Genomic DNA, 17,746 nt, shown 5'->3' on the forward strand with positions numbered 1-17,746 from the left:
ACTATTATTATTAATTTTCATACTATTATTAGTGTTCCTTATTATTATTAGTGTTGTAATTATTATTACTGGTACTATTATTATTACTATGTACTAATGAATATATTATCAGTCCTCAAAATAACAATCACTTGGCCACCTCCAGCTCCTGACCTTCCTGCCAAGAAATCCATGGAAAAGAACAACATGACGTTTCACCATGTGATGGGATCAGATTATCATTTAACAGAAGGAGGTGGAGTTTGTGGAAAATTAAATTACTCAAACTCCTGTTTGCAAATAGATGAAACTGAACAGGGGTAAAACAGATAACACAGGAAACAAGAAAGTAGATCATGTACCACTCCACACTGGGGAAAGGATGGGAATGGGACACGTGTTCGTGGTTCCCTGGCAGACCATGGGTTAAACGAATGCTGTTCCTCCCCTGATGTGCTGCAGCAACTCTCATCTTTTTCCCATGCCCGACACCTTGCTGAGTGCAGCTCATTCAGCAGCTGAGCAAGGGGATGCAGGTGGCAGCCAGGCCTGATCCAGAAACGGCTACAAAAGGACAGGGAGGGAGGGCACTGAGAATAATCCCAAACCAAAGAGGAACCAGAGTCAAAGAGTGAATCTGCCTGGAAATACGACCAGGGACTTGTACATGAGGAAGCAATGGAAGAAATCTTCAGTTTCAGAAAATGTTACTAATTGACACAGACTGCTGCTCAGCCAAAATCCTGCTCAATTCCTGAACTTGGAAAAGCAGAAACACTTAACAGAGCCGTGAAAATCGGATGTTATACTAAAGGAGGGGTGCAAATCAAGGGGACATGCAGCAGGGGGATCGGGAAATCTGAACCTTCCAAGTGCCTCAGCCAGTGTGGAAAGGGAGAGGGAGACGGAGCCGGGAAAATGAGGATAAAAAGGAGGCGGCGTTTTCAGAGACTGCATGGCAAATGCCCATAGACTCTCCCTTTACTCATCAATAAAGTCACTTTTACAGGACTCCTCTGTCTCCTTTGGGCACACAAAACTCTGGCGACGTGAATTTTCCCGCACAGTCCCGGGCCCCTCTCAAACATCCCTTGCCCGGCTCGGGCTCCTGCCGGGGCTCCAGGTGGGTCCCGGCTCCATCCAGGACTCACCCCCAGCTCCCACCGCCCTCAGCTCCCGCTCACCCCGAGCTCCCGGCGGTTCAGGGCAGCAGCGGCTCCTTGGCCCGATGCCCGGGCCGGGCGCAGCGCGGAGCCGCTCCTCAGGCGAGGAGAGAAATGGCGGAGCGCGGGGAAGAGGGAGGGGAGCCTGTGACGTGTACAGAGCCCGCCCCTCGCTGCCATTGGCTGATTCTGCCGTCACTTCTCATTCTCGCGCGCTGATTGGGCAGAGCGGGGACAAGCCCGGCCCCGGGGCCAAAGGCGCCATTTTTGGAGCTTCTGTACGGGCTGGGAGCGGCCACAGCCCGGTGAGGTGGCGGCGGAGCTCGGTGGCGGCCCCAGCGCAGGTGGGAGCCGCGCTCGGTTCTGCGGGGTCTCGGGACTCATTGCGGGCGGAGGGGGCGGCAGGGGGCTCTGGCGGGTTCGTTGTGATGTGCCCGGCCCGTGTTTCCCCTGGGCTGAGGGCGCTGATGCAGCGGCTGCCCGCGGTCTCCTTCTCTCTGTGACCCGGGCAAGAGCCGGTGCCGGAGCAGCGACTCACCGCGCTGCGGGCGCTGCCGCCCCCGGGCCCGCACAGGCGCTCCGGCAATGGCGCCTTTGCTGCGGCACGATCGCCGTGGGGGCGGCACCGGGGCCGGGCTTGTCCCCGCTCTGCCCAATCAGCGCGCGAGAATGAGGAGTGACGGCAGAATCAGCCAATCGCAGCGAGCGCAGCAGACTCACTGCACTCTCCCTAATAGATTATTCCACTAATTATTATTAAGCATCGAGTTCCAGGTTTGTACAGGTACATGGGCTGTTCCTTTTATTTCTTCCACAATTTTAGTAATTACTTCACCATTATTATCAATTTCTGAGCAGCATTCAGAATTATTGAACTTCCTACACATTTCTCCTTCTTCAGCTAATAGATAGTCGGGACTAGTTGATTTTGATGTACTGCTGCTCTAGTTTGAGTAAGTTGTTTAGCTATGAATTCCATTGCTCAGGCTGTTCAATTGGTAGTAATTTCTATTACAGCTTGTAGTCTGATAATTCTATTTAGCAGATAAATTGGAGTGGATAGCCCCAGCTCCCGTCTTGAACCCAGGTCTGGTCCATAGTACTCAATAATTCATCTTGGGGGCCATTCATTATCCTTTGAGATTTGTGTTCCCCCTGTGGCAGGGCTGCTGTTGTTTTGATACAAATTTTTATACAAGGGAACTCCTAACACTCTATTCCCTTTTCTTTTGGTAATGTGAAAAACACAGGCTGGATAATCCCTGGAGTACATGTCCCTCTCCATCTTTCTGGTAGGGTATTATAAGCTCTTTTCCTGCAGATCCCAAATATTCTGTTTGGGCTTTCCAGCTTAGTTGAACTGATTTAGGTTGTTGCCAATAGATGCTTACACTTTTTACTTCTTCGTATGGGTTGGCTCTATCGTTATTATACCAGCCTAGTCCTGTAAAATTGTTCTTTCTACACTTACCTTTACTTAACTTTCCCCAATATCCTTTTGGAGCTTTGGGCCACCAAGACTGACTGCTTGTATTTGTAATGAGGATAGTCATAGAGGGGGTGTGCCCCACATATTGGTTAAGTTAGTTCCCTGATGTGTTATACACACTTCTCCTGTTTCCTCATGGTTTAGAACTCACCCTTCAGGTCTATTGACTCCCCTCGATATTTCCATTTGATTCCAATAACTGCTCTGGGTCTAATCCCTCCCCCCTCCATGGCCACAGTTCAGTCATTTGTGTTCCTCCACAGATCCAGCAGTGAGTTAAGTCAGTTCAGTGGTAATATCAGTAAGTAATTCAGTAGAAATTTCTTTCATGAATTCCACAAATAAAGTCCCGTTTGCTGAGTTGTTGTTTCAATTTCTCGTACAAGTTGAAACTTCCCTTATGGTTTGTCCTTGTTCCCTGAACACTTTAGTTATATTCTTTATAAATTCTTCCTTGTAGTGATCTTGCACTCCTCCCTGATCTGCATATCCTCACATACCTTCTTTTGTGAAGCAGAGCTGTGCTTCTCCTACTGGGCAACTTTGCTATGCTGATGGAGCCCACCCTCCTTTTCCCAAATTGGTGGCTCCCCAGTAACTTTTTTCCCATGATAATGGAGGTTTCTGAGTTGTGCTTATTATAGCAGGCTGAATTGGTGTGTGTGTGGAAGGCAAGGGTGGATACTGTGTGTCTGCCATACCAATTGTCTGGTAACACTTGGAACAAGCATCAGCACTATTTCCTTTTGTCATAATTAGCAATAGGATGAGTCCCATGACTGTTTGCATCCCTCTGCCTCCCTCAAGGCCTGTGGGGTTTCTATTAGTAGCCAAGGTTTGTTTAATCTTCTGGGCTGCAGGGAGTGTGTCCTGGGGTCTCCCACTTTGTCTCTCTCTTTTGGTGTCATTTCTTAATTTTGTCCCAGCCTTGAGCTTTAACATTCCAGTAGGAGGCACAGCAGTAACAGCATGGTATATGCAACCCTTTCCAGCACTCTTGTGCCAGTACCTCTGCTTTGGCTTTCTTCTTTCCTTTCCTCCCATTCTCAAATAACTCCTACCAGTTATGATCATCAGTTTTGATTTTTTTTTCTATTGTGTCTTTTCTTTTTTTTCTTCTTTGTGCTGATAGGGTATAAGTACCTTAACACTTTCCTTATGTTAATTTCTTTTACATTGGACACATAACACCAATGGGAGATACCCACCATTGGAATGACATCACCACAACTCAGTACAATATGGATACACTTTTTGCTAATTTTCAGGCAAATTATCTTTGACACTTCTCAACTGTAGATTTTTACTTTTTCTTAGGTATTTTCCAATTGACAGGCACTAGAAATTGCCATTTACAAAGCAAAGTTATTATATAAGTCACAGGTTAAGGCCAGAACAGGAGAACTATCTGAGTGAAACAGTCCTGATCTTCTTGTTTGAAGTGGAAGGATTTTTCCTCAGCAAAAGCTCAAAGCTTTTTCCTGAGCAAAAGCTCAAAGTCAGCTGCTGGTGTTTTTGTTTGTACACAAAACAGGCAGGCTGCCCAAGCACTGAGGCTAAAGACATTTGAGATAGTAAATAAATGCACATAAAACAAGACTAAAACTGAGAATTTAACAGCCCTAATTGTTTAGAATTTTAATTCATGCAGAAAAGCTGCTGAAGTGAGTTTCTTTTAAATTAGCGATCACAGTTTATGTAGCAGGTGTGTCATGCTAATGCAACATCTCCTGTTTCTTATTTTCTTGCACACTGCCAGGAGCAAGACACTTCAGAGATCTTTTGGTAGTTTTAACTGCTGTTTCTTAAATTTTACTTATAATGGTTTATTCTATGCAGCCTCACTTGGGGCAGCTGCTGCTAGCTTTTGCTTCAGCATTGTCTTTTTATTGCATTAATTTGGTTTTCAGAATAAGCCACATCAGTCTGATGTGCTTACAGAGCACTAGATGCTCCTGTGCTCTACACACACTCCCCTGTAAACATTAAAACACTTGAAGGAATCAGAGAATTAGGTTGGAGGGTGTCCTTAAAACACAGGGCACAGCACATTTATTTACTTTTATCTGTGGTGTTGCACTCACAGAAGATTTAGCAAATCATTGCAAACCTTACACAAAAGCCAGGACTGTTTTTAGTCATGAAGCTGCAAGAGGTTCAAACCTCAGGAGAGGTCAGGTTGGATATCAGGAAAACGTTTTCTACCCAGAGGGTAGCTGGACTCTGAGCAGGCTCCTTAGGGAAATGGTCACTGCACCGAGCCTGAGAGAATTTAAGAAGTTTGCACAATTCCTTCAGCATGTGGTGGGAATGTTGGGATGTCCTGTACAGAGACACAAGTGGGATTTTATTTTAATGTCCCCCTTCCAACCCAGCACATTCTGTTATCTTGTGATTTTTATGATTTACTAAGTGCAGCACACTCCAGGTGCTGGCTGGGCAGTTAGGATTCCAGCATTTGAGAAACACAACTATACACACACATTTGATCATCACTCAAAATTACAGTGTATTTCTTAGAACTGACAGACTGTAAAGAATTATTTTCTAGAAGTTTGATCCCAGCTCTTTAACTATTTGCACACATAATTTCACATCTAGCATTTATACTTTTTACTACCTTGTGTACAATGGCAGTAGGCACTACACTATTATTCTTCTTCCGGGCTTGTACACACTCCACATTTTTCACTTAGTGAGTCAGGTGGTCTGCTACTATTAATGAAACTCGATACGTTATTATTGATTTTAGGAACCAGCAAGACATTTCTTTTTTATACTTTTGTTTCATTCATAATTGATACACTTTTAATGATAGGAACTTTCAACTCTTTTTCTTTCTTGCCATTGTTATTATACACCTTACATCTTTCTGTAATATAAGTTTTTTATCCTTTTATTTACTATGAATCTTAACACTTTTTTATTTTCACAGCAGAAACAGGCATTCTTAGCTTGCTCTTGGTACCTCGACTGTGTTAAGCCTTCACTCCCTCTCCTCATGTGTAAAACAGGAATGTTTAGGCAGAGATGGAGATTTGATCCCCCAAAGCAGAGGTGTCGGGGCAGGGCCGGTGCCGGAGCCGCCAAAGAGCTTTTTGTTATCTGAGTGCAGGGATGGGCACCCGCGGCCCCTGGCGCCGGGTGGGCTCGGGGATGGGGCAGGGGAAGCGGCGGGGCCGTGCCGGCACAGGCGGGGAGCCAGCGCAGCCCGGGCGAGCAGGGCAGCGGGGCCACGGCCAGAGCAGCCGGCGGAAAAGCCGCGGCAGCCGGATTGAGGCTGGGAGGAGCCGCCAGAGGTTCGGTTCTGGGACTGGGGAAACTCCGGGGCTGGGGAAGCCCCATGATAACGGGACAGGCAATATTTTTAGTGGGTCTCAGCCTTTTGTTTTATTTTTCTTTTCTTGTACTGTCTCTGCGGTTTCTGGTATTTTAAACATTTTACCCCTAGGGGTTCTGTGTTTCCTGCCCCACATGTGGCATAGTTCCCGTTCTCTGGATTACTTGGCTTTTCTGAATTTACAGATACATTTAAGGGCTGGCAAATGTAAGCCTCCCAGGTAATATCTGCCAGTTCATTTATCCCTGGCCTTTGCCTCCTTTTCACTAGTCTCTTTGGTAACCTACCCCCCCCCGCAGCACAGAAGACTTTTCTAACAATACAATACAATACATCTTTTCAGAAAATAAAGTTTAACTTATTGACTCTGTTTTTTCTCCTGGTCCCTCCTTGGTTTTGGGATTATTCTCAGTGCCCTGTCCTTTTGTAGCCGTTTCTGGATCAGGCCTGGCTGCCACCTGCATCCCCTTGCTCAGCTGCTGAATGAGCTGCACTCAGCAAGGTGTCGGGCATGGGAAAAAGATGAGAGTTGCTGCAGCACATCAGGGGAGGAACAGCATTTGTTCAACCCATGGTCTGCCAGGGAACCACGAACACGTGTGCCATTCCCATCCTTTCCCCATTTGGACTGGTACATGATCTACTTTCTTGATTCCTATGTTATTTGTTTTGCCCCATTTTAGTTTCTTCTTTTTGCAAACAGCAGTTAGACTAATTTAATTTTCCACAAACTCCACCTCCTTTGGTTAATTGATAATCTGATCCCATCCCATGGTGAAATGTCTTGTTCTTTTCCATGGATTTCTTGGCAGGAAGGTCAGGAGCTGGAGGTGGCCAATTGATTGTTATTTTGAGGTCTGATAATAAATTCATTAGTACATAGTAATGATAATAACGACAACAATAATATAGTATTAAAATTAATCATAATAGTGATAACAGTGATAATATTTAGTTTATGATTTAATTATGCTACTCGAAATATTGGTGGATTTTCTGTCTCCTGATAGGAATTCGTTAAGGTTCCCAGGGACTGGTCTGTGGATTTGGGTTTGAGTTGGGTTTCTTCTGGTGTCTGTTCATCTTTTCTCTATTTTTGGGTGATCCCTCCAGCCAGGGCTGCATCAATTGACCACTTTTCTCTAATTAAATCATCAGATACCTGGACTCCCAGCTGATTTCTCTGGACTTGCCAAAACACCCCAGTGCTCTAATCCTCCCCATGTAGCCTAGACAGCACATGTTGGAGTGGGGAGAGGGATGTTTCCCCCCCGAGTTTTTTTAGTAAAGTTTTCACAATGTTCCCCATTTGCTGTTTCCCTTTGCAACTGAACCAATTTCTGTTGCAGTCAGATATCCTCACTATGGGCTCTGCCTTTAGCTGTGCAAATTCCATCTGTGCAGGCAGGCAGAGCTTGGGGTGAGGGACAGAGGGAATCAGCCCAATTCCTCTCCCAGGCAAGAATATCCTGCTACCTTGTCCACCCTTTGCCTCAGCAGTGTTAATGTGCATTTCTAACCTCTCCTGGTTGTCTGGAATCCCTGCTTCTCTTCCAGTGGAGCCATTGGATGACTCAGTGCCCCTGCCACAATCGGCTACTTTTTTTCATATTAACAATATTCTATTAGCATTTCATCTCTTGAAGTGTTACCTATAAAGTTCTTCTGGTGTTACAAAATCCATCCTAAAGGTGAACATCAAAAAAGCCATACCAAAATTTTGATATCACTAAGAGTCACCCACATATATACACAAATAATTCCAATGGTGTGGGTAGGCAGATAGGTAGGAAATCTTCTCCCAACCCATCACCCAGTTTTTTCAGTCCACCCCACCAGTTTTCAAGGAGTTCAGATCTGCTTTAAATGCTAATGATATCATACAGTGGCTGGTGTTGCTGATAGGCCTGTTGTGTTTAGCATTCACCAGCACCCCTTGAACCGCCATTTTCAGGCAGCAGAACGCCCTTGAGCCCCGAATTCCGGGAAGGAAACTCCCCCTTAACACACATTCCCCAGCACGGGAACCCCTGAACCCCCATTTTTGGGCACGGGGACTCCCCCATACTCCCTTCCCCAGCACCGGGACCCCCCTGCACCCCCTAATCCGGCGCTGGGATCCCCCCGCAGCCCCGTCAGTGCTCTGGGACCCCCCTGCACCCCCATTCCCGGCCATCCCCACAGCCCAGTTCCGCCCTTTCCCTCGGCTCTTGAACCTCCAGATCTCCCAAATTTCTGCATCCCCCGAGTTCTCCATTCCCGGCGCTTCCTGGGAGGGGGTCCCGGGGGTCTCAGCGCAGATCCAGTGGGATCCGGATGAATTCCCTGGAATTCCCCTTTACTCCCGTCTCGCTTTCGCGTCTCCCAAACGCGTCCCCGGGATCCGCCCGCCCCTCCCAGCCCCAGCCCCCCTTTCCCGTGGCCCAGGGACCCCCAGGACCCCCGTTCCTGCCTTTCCCAGCTCCCACTTTTTTCAACACTGGGGATCCCTGGAGCCCCTTTCCGGGGCACAGGGACCCCCTGGATCCCCCATCCCGCCTCTCCCAGTCCCTTCCTTGAACCCTGCGCCCTTCCCGGCTCTCCCAGTTTCGCTTCCTGACCCTTGGACGCCGCCAGACCCCCCAGTCTCTGAGTCCCCCCCAGTTCTCCACCCCTTGCTCGTCCTGCGGGGGGGTCCTGGGTGGTCCCCGGGGGGATTCAGGGGAATTCCCAGGGTTTCCTCTGTCCCCTCCCCCTCCTCGCGCTCCCCGGTCACTTTCGCGTCTCCCAAGCTGCGGCATCGGGATCGGCCCCGGGACCGGCACCGGGACCCCCTGAACCCCCGTTCCTGGGCACGCGGCCCCCCCTGCACTTCCATTTCTAGACGAACCCCCCTTTCTGGGCACAGAGACCCCCTTGAACGTTTATTTCGGGGCACCGGGACCCCCCTGTACCCCCATTTCTGGCCACTGGGACCCCCCTGAACCACGATTTTTAGACACCAGGACCCCTTGAACCCCATAACTCGCAAAGAGATCCCCCCCCTGAGCCCCATTTCCTGCACACCCGGATCCCCCTTATCCAGCCCCAGTGCCCCCCTGTACCCCCTTTCCCGGCCCTCCCCCTCTCGGGGACCCAGCCCCCCATTTTCCTTGACCTCGGGACCCCCTGAGCCCCCATTCCTGGGCATGGGGACTCCCCCCGCACCCCCTAATTCGGCATGGGGACCCCCTGCACCCCCTTCTCGGCCATCCCGCCCTTCCCAGACCCCAGACTCGCCCTTTTCCCTCACTTTGCACCCCCAGGTCTCCCAAATTTCCGTGTCCCCCCAGTTCTCCAGTCCCGGCGCTTTCTTCAAGGCGGTCCCATGGGGTCCCAGGTGTTTCTCAGAGGGCTCCAAGGGGGTCGCAGCGGGGATCCAGAGGGATCCAGAGAAATTCTCTGGAATTCCCCCTTGTCCCCTCCCCCACCGCGCTGCCTCTGTCACTTTCGCTTCCGCGTCCGAAGCCAAGAGACCGGGATCTACCCAGCTACCCGTGACGTCACTGACATTTTGAGTTTCCATTGGCGGGCAGGAAATAGTGGCGCCAATGGCGGGGCCGGAGGCGGCTCTGGGGGCGGGGCCAGCGCTGGGGGCGGGGCCAGTTCTGGGAGCGGGATCGCAGCGGAGCAGCGCGATGGCTCCAGCGCTGGGGCTGGGGCTGCTCTTGGGGCTCCTGGGGGACCCGGGGGGCGCGACGAAAGGTGAGTGGGACCCCCGAAACTGGGACCCCCTGAACTTCCATTTCCGGGCACTGGGAATCCTCTAACCCTTGATTCTCGGGCACGGAGAAACCCCTGAACCTACATTTTGGGTCCTGTTACCTCTCTATCACCTTTTTCAGCAGAAAGACTCTCCTGAGCCCCCATTAATGGGCACGGAGACCCCCCTGAGCCCCCATTGCTGAACACCGGGACCCCCCTGAACTTCTCTTTCTGCCCACCGGGAACCCCCTACCCCTCCATTCCCGGGCAGGGGAACCCCCGAAATCTGCATTTTGCCTCCTGTGACCCCCCTCGGTCCCCTTCCCCAGTACGGGCCCCCTTGTACCCCTTTTTCTGGCACGGAGAACCCCCTGAACCCCCTTATCTGGGACCGGGACCCCCCTGAACCCCCATTCCCGGCCACTGGGACACCCCCGAATCTCCATTTCCAGGCCTGGGACCCCCCTGCACCTCCTTTTCGGGCATCCCGCTTTTCCCAGACCCGAGTCCCGCCCTTTTCCTTGACCTTTGGACCCCCCGAACCTCCCAACTTTCCGTGTCCGCCCCGTTTTCCACTCCCGGCGCTTCCCAAAACGGGGTCCCAGAGGGTCTCAGGTATCTCAGGGGGGGTCTCAGCGGGGATCCAATGGGATCCAGATGAACTGCCTGGAATTCCCCCTTTCCCCCGTCCCATCCCCCACCGCACTCCCTCGGTCTCTTTCCCGTCTCCCAGGCTGCGCCTCCGGGATCCGTTCGCCTCTCCCAGTCCCAGCCCCCCCTTTCCCTCAACACCGGAGACCCCTGGAGCCCCTTTCCTGGGCACAGGGACCCCCTGGATCCCCCATCCCGCCTCTCCCAGTCCCTCCCTTGAACCTTGGACCCTTCCCGGCTCTCCCCGTTCCGCTTCCTGCCCCCCCCAAATCTCTGCATCCCCCCAGATCTCCACCCCCTGCTCGTCCTGCGGGGGGTCTGGGAGGGTCCCTGGGGTATCGTGGAGGCTCCCAGGGGGAATTCTTGGCTCTGGGACCCCACTGAATTCCCAGTTCTGCTGGAAAGGAAGGCACCTCCCTGCACTCCCTTACTCAGTACCAATCCCCCCCTGCACCCCCTTTCCCATCCATCCCACCTTCCCCAGCTCCAGACCCACATTTTCCTTGACTCTGAGACCCTCTGGACCCCCATTCCTGCTTTTCTCATCCCCCAGCCCCTCTTTCCCTCTGCATCAAGGACCCCCAAACGCCCCATTCCAGCCATCCCGGGTCTCCCCACCTTGTGATCCCTCTTTCCTTTGCACTGGGGACCCTTGGACCCCCTTTCCTGGGCACAGGGATCCCCTGAGCCCCTATTCCTGCCCACTGGGACTCCATGCACCCCTTTTCCTGCTCTCCCAGTTCCCCTTTCATTGCTCCGTGACCCCTCAACCCCCCCAAATCTCTGTGTCCCCCCAGTTCTCCACTCCCTGCGCTACCTGAATGTGTCAGTGTCAGAGCCCAGCCCGGGGATCCCCCAGTTCATGGCCATTGGGTACCTGGATGGGATCCCCTTCACACGATACGACAGCGAGCGGGGCCGAGACGAGCCACTGACACAGTGGATGAAGGATGGAGCAGAGCCGGGATATTGGGATAGAGAGACCCAGATCAACGTGGGGAAACAGCACGTGTATGCCAGGAGCCTGGAGAGAGTACAGAACCGGTACAACCAGAGCAGGGGTGAGTGGGGGGAACTGTGGGGCTGGGATGTGGATGCATGGGTTGGGATGGTGATCCATGGGGCTGTGGGGTTGGGATGGGATCTGTGGGGCTGGGGTGGGGATCTATAGTGCTTGAATGGGATTTATAGGGCTTGGATGTGGATTCACAGGGTGCCAAGGGGCTGAGATGGGAATCCATTAGGCTGGTATGGGATATCTTGTGCTGCATGGGTTGGGATGGGATCCATGGGGCTGGAATGGGATCCATGGGGCTGGGATGGGATCTGTGGGTCTCCCATCAGACTCTGGGGCTCCATAGGGACTGGGATGGGATCTCTGGGGTTGGAATGAGGATCCATGGGTTAGAACATGGATCCATGGGGCTGGGATGGCATCTGTGGGGTTGGGTTGGGATCCATGGGTTTGAGATGTGGATGCATGAGGCGGGGATGGGATCTGTGGGTCTCCATCAGACCCTGGTGCTCCATAGCGCTGGAATGGGGCTCTGTGGGGCTGGGACACAATTCCATGGGTCTCTGTGGGTACAATCCCCCCAGGTCTCCACACATTGTTGCGAGTTTATGGCTGTGACCTCCTGTCCGATGGGAGCATCTGTGGATCTTACCGGCATGGCTACGATGGGTGGGATTTCCTCTCCTTTGACCTGGAATCCAGGAGATTCGTGGCGGCTGACGGCGCTGCTGAGGTCACCAGGAGGCACTGGGAAGGTGAAACGAATGAGGCTGAGAGGGTGACTAATTACCTGGGGCACATCTGCCCAGAGTGGCTCCAAAAATACGTCGGATATGGGCAGAAGGAGCTGGACCACAAAGGTGAGAGCAGAATTCCTGTGGGATTGTGAGTTTTGGGAATGGAGAACTTGGGAACCCTATATTTCCTGTGGGAATTCCATGGGCAGATCTCACCCCTGTTCCATTCCCATGGAATTCCTTGGGCACATCGAATCCCCATCCCATTGCAGTGGGAATTCCATGGGCAGATCTCACCCCCATCCCATTCCCATGGAATTCCATGGGCAGATCTCACCCCCATCCCATTCCCATGGAATCCCATGGATGTCTCTCACTGTTATCCCATTCCAGAGCCCCCTGATGTCCATGTGTCTGGAAAAGAGGAACACGGGATGCTGATCTTGTCCTGCCACGCGTACGGATTCTACCCCAAGGCCATCGCGGTCAACTGGATGAAGGGGGATGAAATCCGGGATCAGGAGACGGAGTGGGGCGGGGTCGTTCCCAACAGCGACGGCACCTTCCACACCTGGGCCAGGATCGAGGCGCGGCCGGAGGAGCGGGAGCAGTACCGGTGCCGGGTGGAGCATCCCGGAATGTCGGAGCCTGGGATCTTCGCTTGGGATGAGGCTGGGAATGTGGAATGTGGCAACTGGGGAGTTGGAATTCCCAGATGGGGATTCCCCTCCTCCTCCTCACCATCCCACAATTTCCAGAGCCGACATCTGGTGGGAATCTCACCGTGGTGGTTGCTGTGTCCATTGTTGCCATCATCATCCTCATTGTCCTCGTTGGATTCGTCGTCTGGAAGCTCCAATCCGGTAACACACGGGATGGGGGTCAGGAAGGGGCACAGATCCACCCAGCACCGTTCTGGGAATCCTGTGCCACTGACGCTGATCCCACTGTTTTTCCACATGGAAGAGGGACATGAATGGATACAACATGGCAGCCATTGAGTTCCAGCTCTGGATCCAGCTCTGGATCCCCTCCATGTGGATCCCAGAATGTATCCTGGGGTTAATCTAAGTGTGTGATCCGTGCTGGAATCTCATGGATCTTCCTTTTCTGCTGGGAATGACTGCAGGAATGGAGCAGGGTCAGGGTGGGATTCCAGATGGGGATTGGGGCAGAATTGACAGATTGGGATCAGGGAGGGATTCCAGATTAGAGCAGGAGTCCAGAGCAGGATGAGATTGAATTGTGGCATGGGATCAGGGCTGGGTTCTGGAGTAGGATCAGTTGGGATGGATGGATGATGGATGATGGATGGATGCATAGCTGGAAGATGGATGACGGGAGGATGGATCATGGGTGGATGATGGATGATGAATGGATAGATGGATGCATGTTGGATGCATGGATGGATGAATGCATGGATGATGGTTGGATGATGGATAGATGATGGATGATGCATGGCTGGATGATGGATGGTTGGATGGATGGATGGATGATGGGTGATGGATGGATGGGTGGATGAAGGATGGATGGTTGGATGGATGGATAGATGGATGATGCATGGATGATGGATGAATGATGGGAGGATGGATCATGGGTGGATGATGAATGGATGGATGGATGGATGATAGATGGGTGGATGGTTGCATGGATGATGGATGGATGATGGATATATGGGTGGATGGATGCATAGATGGATGGATGATGGATGGAGCAGAATTGGAGCAGGATGGATGGAGAGGGATCAGGTTGGCATTCCAGAGAGGGATTGGGCCAGGGTCTTTGGGACAAGGTTGGGTGGGATGGATGGAGCAGGACTGGGGCAAGATGGATGGAGAGGGATCACATGGTTTGAATGGAGCAGGATTAGAGCAGGCTCAGGTGGGATTCTGGAGCAGCTCCTGCTCTCCATGGGCTCCAGCCAGGTCCATCCTGTGGTATGGGGACAGGGACAGGGTGACACTGTGACCCTTTGTCATCCCAGCAGGAGTCACTGCCTGAACAATCCATGGAGCTGGATCCGGCCCCTTCCCTTTTCCCAGGAAACCGAGAGCTGCCAGCAGAGCTCATCCCCGCTGCTCTCACCCACCCACAGCTCCTGCTAACAGATCAATTTCCCATTCTCCAGTGTTTTAAAGCCAAGAACCACAAATATTCCCAATGCTTTAGTTCTGGTGTGAAATTATCCTGGTTTGAGCAATAAATCCTCCTGGGGCAAAAAAATCTGGCTTCCCTTCTCCAGTGGCCAGCAATTCCTCTCTGGAAACCAGGAATTGAAATGGGGACCCTGGGGACAGGGATGAAGACAACTGGGAGCAGCGATGGGGACACTAAGATGGGATAGGTACAGCAGAGACAGAGATGGGAACAGCAGGAATGGGAATGGGGACACCAGGAACTGGGATAGTGACACCAGGACTGGAACTGGGACTTGCCAGCCACGCCTGGCTCTACCTCCCAGGACTCATTTCCCACTCTGTGCCTCGTGTCTGAGGTGTCCCCAGGAGGGTTTGGCCACGTCGGGCTCCTGGAGGGACAGTGGGATGGAGGGAAAGGTTAGGGTGAATCAAGGGCCTGGAAGAATTAAAAGGCTTAAGAGTATAGCTACAAGGATAAAACCAATATATATTGATTAAGAGTTTAGCAAGAAGAATAGAACCAGAGTAGAAGGGCTAATTATTAGCAGATGGAGCTGGTTCGAGCTAAGACAAGAAATCATTTGCTTGACTTTGTTGTGTTTGTAGAAGCAGGATGGGAGGATAGGGCATTGTAAACATGAAGAAATCATAACTGCACCTGGGCCCCAAAACCAGTCAGAAACTGGCTGGGGAGTTTGGACTGTGGCCAAGGGACCAGAGAGCCTGCCAACAAGATGTGAGAGTCCGTGTGAGCCTCTCGTCTGTTTCTGCCCAACGACCCTCGCCTGAGGCCTGCGCTGGCCAGGGATGGGAGGAACACCAAGTGACTGTTCCACAGGTGATGCCTACCAGGACTGGTTTCTCATGACAACTAGTCACGGGGAGCTGACTCAACAAAGCTCCCACAGATGGAAGAACAATGGACTGGTCAGTATGGGCTGACCTGCGTGTGTTCATAACAACAAAGATGGTTTGGTGTGCCTTGAAACGTCCTGTTTCCACCTGTTCCTCAGGGTAACGAGCTCCACATACAATAGTCCATAAATCTTCCCACCTTTTGGCCAGAAGCCACTCGCTTTGGGAAAGGACTATAAAAGTGACTTTCTCAGAGGAGACCCCTGAGATCTCCCCAGATGGCAACAGACATCTATTGGCTGGCTCCACGAGGATTCGTCTGCCCATCTTGGTAGCTATAATCCCAACACCCCTTTCTCTCCCTCTCTCTCTCTCTCTCTCTCCCTCTCTGTCCCACTATCGCATTTTGGTTGGCACTAAATAAAGTGCATTTCTGTAAATGTAAACTGGTTTTGTCCCCTGATGTGTCTTTTGCGCTCTGAGATCCATAAAAGAACCAATCACGACTCCTGCTCGGATTGGGCGGATCGTGACACACCTCAACAGCACACAGCCAGCAGTATCAGATGAATTAAGATGCCATTATCCCCACCCATAAAATTTTGGCTAGAAAGTCAAAGGGTGCTCAGTAAAACCCACTCACCCTTCAACAGCCCCAGTTTGCCTGTGGGCAAGTCTGACAGACAATAGAAATTGACTGTAGGCTATTGTGCCTTGAATGAAGTGACTCCACTGTGGGAGCTAAGACAGAGCACTGTGGATTTAATTAGCATAAGCAGCTAGATAAACAAGATGCCTTGGCAAGAGCAAACAGAGCTTTGAAGACTCCATGAAGATTGGATCAAGACTGGTGACAGGAAAGAAGAATGAATCAAGTAGAAATATTGCAAAATGTGTAAGCTTGTCTGTATGACTGTTTAACCCAACCAATGTAGTAAAAAATGACCAGCTTTCCTAAAAATGGTATATAAGCACGTGTAGCTGAGAGTAAATTTGGATTCTGATCAGCAGTCACTAGACCCCCTCTCTCTCCCAGTTGTTGATTCTCCAGTGCTGAGCGCTGCCGTGCCGGACACGCTGGATCTCCAGGAGGAGCTGGAGCCCAAGGCAGCAAAGTGGCACCATTGACATTGCCAATGCATTTTTCTCCATTCCTTTGGCAACAGAGTGCAGGCCTCAGTTTGCTTTCACCTTGGGGGGGGATGTGCAGCACACCTGGAACCGACTGCCCCAGGGGTGGAAACACAGCCCCACCATCTGCCACGGGCTGATCCAGGCTGCACTGGAAAAGGGTAAAGCTCCAAAACATCTGCAATACATCAATAACACCATTGTGTGGAGGAACAGGGCAATAAAAGTATTTGAGAAAGGAGAGAGGATCATCCAGATTCGGCTGGAAGGTAGTTTCACGATGGAGAAGAGCAAAGTCAAAGGACCTGCCTGAGAGATCCAGTTCCTGGGAGTAGAGTGGCAAGATGGACAGAGCCAGATCCCCACTGAAATGATCCATGAGATCATCACAGTATCTCCACCAAGCAGCAAGAAGGAAACACAAGCTTTCCTAGGGGCCATAGGTTTTTAGAGAATGCATTCCTGGGTGCAGCCAGATTGTGAGCCCTCTCTGCCTGGTCACCCTAAGAAGAACAATTCCAGCTGTGGCCCTGAACAACAACAAACCTTCACCCAGACCAAGCAGAAAATCTCTCATGCAGTGCCCTTGGCCCAGTCAGGATGGGACCAAGGGTGAGGAATGTGCTTTACTCTGCAGCCAAGAACAATGGCTTGTCCTGGAGCCTTTAGCAGAAGGTGCTTGGGGAGACTTGAGGCTGAACACTAGAATTCTAGAGTCAAAGTTACAGAAAGTCTGAGGAAAACTACACTCACAAAAAAACCCAAAAAGCAAACCAAACAAACAAAGAAACCAAGAAAATCTTAGCCACCTATAAGAAAGTTCCAGCCACCAGAAGTGGAAAGAGGCCGCAGGGAGCCCCACACGATGAGTCACACAAGCTACAGAAGGAGAAGGTGAATCAAGTGCACTTGCTGAACTCAAAGCCATTCAGCTGGCCCTGGACACTGCTGAAAGAGAGAACTGGCCAAAGCTCCACCTTTCTACTGAATCATAAATAGTAACCAATGCTCTGTGGAGTTAGCTAGAAAGGTAAAAAAAGGCCAGCGAGCAACATAAAGGAAAACCAATTGAGGCTGCCGATGAGTGCAAAAACATTGCCACTCAGACAAACTCTCTGTAAAAGTCCATCATGTAGATAGCCAAGTCCCCAAAAGTCAGGCTAATAAAGAACACTAAAACAAGGAGCAAGTAGATCAAGCTGCAAAAATAGAGATGTCACAAATAAATTTAAATTAGCAACATAAGGGAGAGTTGTTCCTAGCTCAATAGGCCCATACTGCCTCAAGCCATCAAGGCAAAAATGCCACCTATAAGTAGGCACAAAACTGAAAAGCAGATTTAACTCTAAATTGCATTTCTCAAGTTATCCATAAACATGTGCTAAGACATGTAAGACATGTGCTAAAATCAAGCAAGCCAAGCCCATAAAACCTGTCTAATATAGGGGGCAGTATTCCAAATATAAGTAGAAAGAAGCCGAGCAAATGAACTACATCACACTGCCTCAAACCCCCCAAGGCAAGT

General features: G+C 50.9%; 2 protein-coding genes across 2 annotated transcripts in view; one reads left to right on the forward strand and one right to left on the reverse strand.

The window, feature by feature from the left end:
• LOC306815547 (class I histocompatibility antigen, F10 alpha chain-like) overlaps nt 1–17,746 on the reverse strand; it is a 260,303-nt gene that overhangs the window by 66,111 nt on the left and 176,446 nt on the right. The window lies entirely within an intron of this gene.
• The window catches only part of LOC306815542 (class I histocompatibility antigen, F10 alpha chain-like), a gene marked incomplete at its 3' end in the record, with an annotated part of 28,367 nt that continues 20,217 nt past the window's right edge, over nt 9,597–17,746 (forward strand). Inside the window, exons 1-5 of the mRNA XM_079332120.1 lie at nt 9,597–9,694; nt 11,143–11,406; nt 11,945–12,220; nt 12,491–12,787; nt 12,856–12,960. Coding sequence (XP_079188246.1) covers nt 9,628–9,694; nt 11,143–11,406; nt 11,945–12,220; nt 12,491–12,787; nt 12,856–12,960 — 1,009 coding nt within the window. The 5' untranslated portion in view covers nt 9,597–9,627. The remainder of the gene's footprint in view (nt 9,695–11,142; nt 11,407–11,944; nt 12,221–12,490; nt 12,788–12,855; nt 12,961–17,746) is intronic.

The sequence above is a fragment of the Erithacus rubecula genome (assembly GCF_903797595.1).
Source record: "Erithacus rubecula genome assembly, contig: scaffold_151_arrow_ctg1, whole genome shotgun sequence".
In the NCBI taxonomy this organism is placed as follows: Eukaryota; Metazoa; Chordata; class Aves; order Passeriformes; family Muscicapidae; genus Erithacus; species Erithacus rubecula.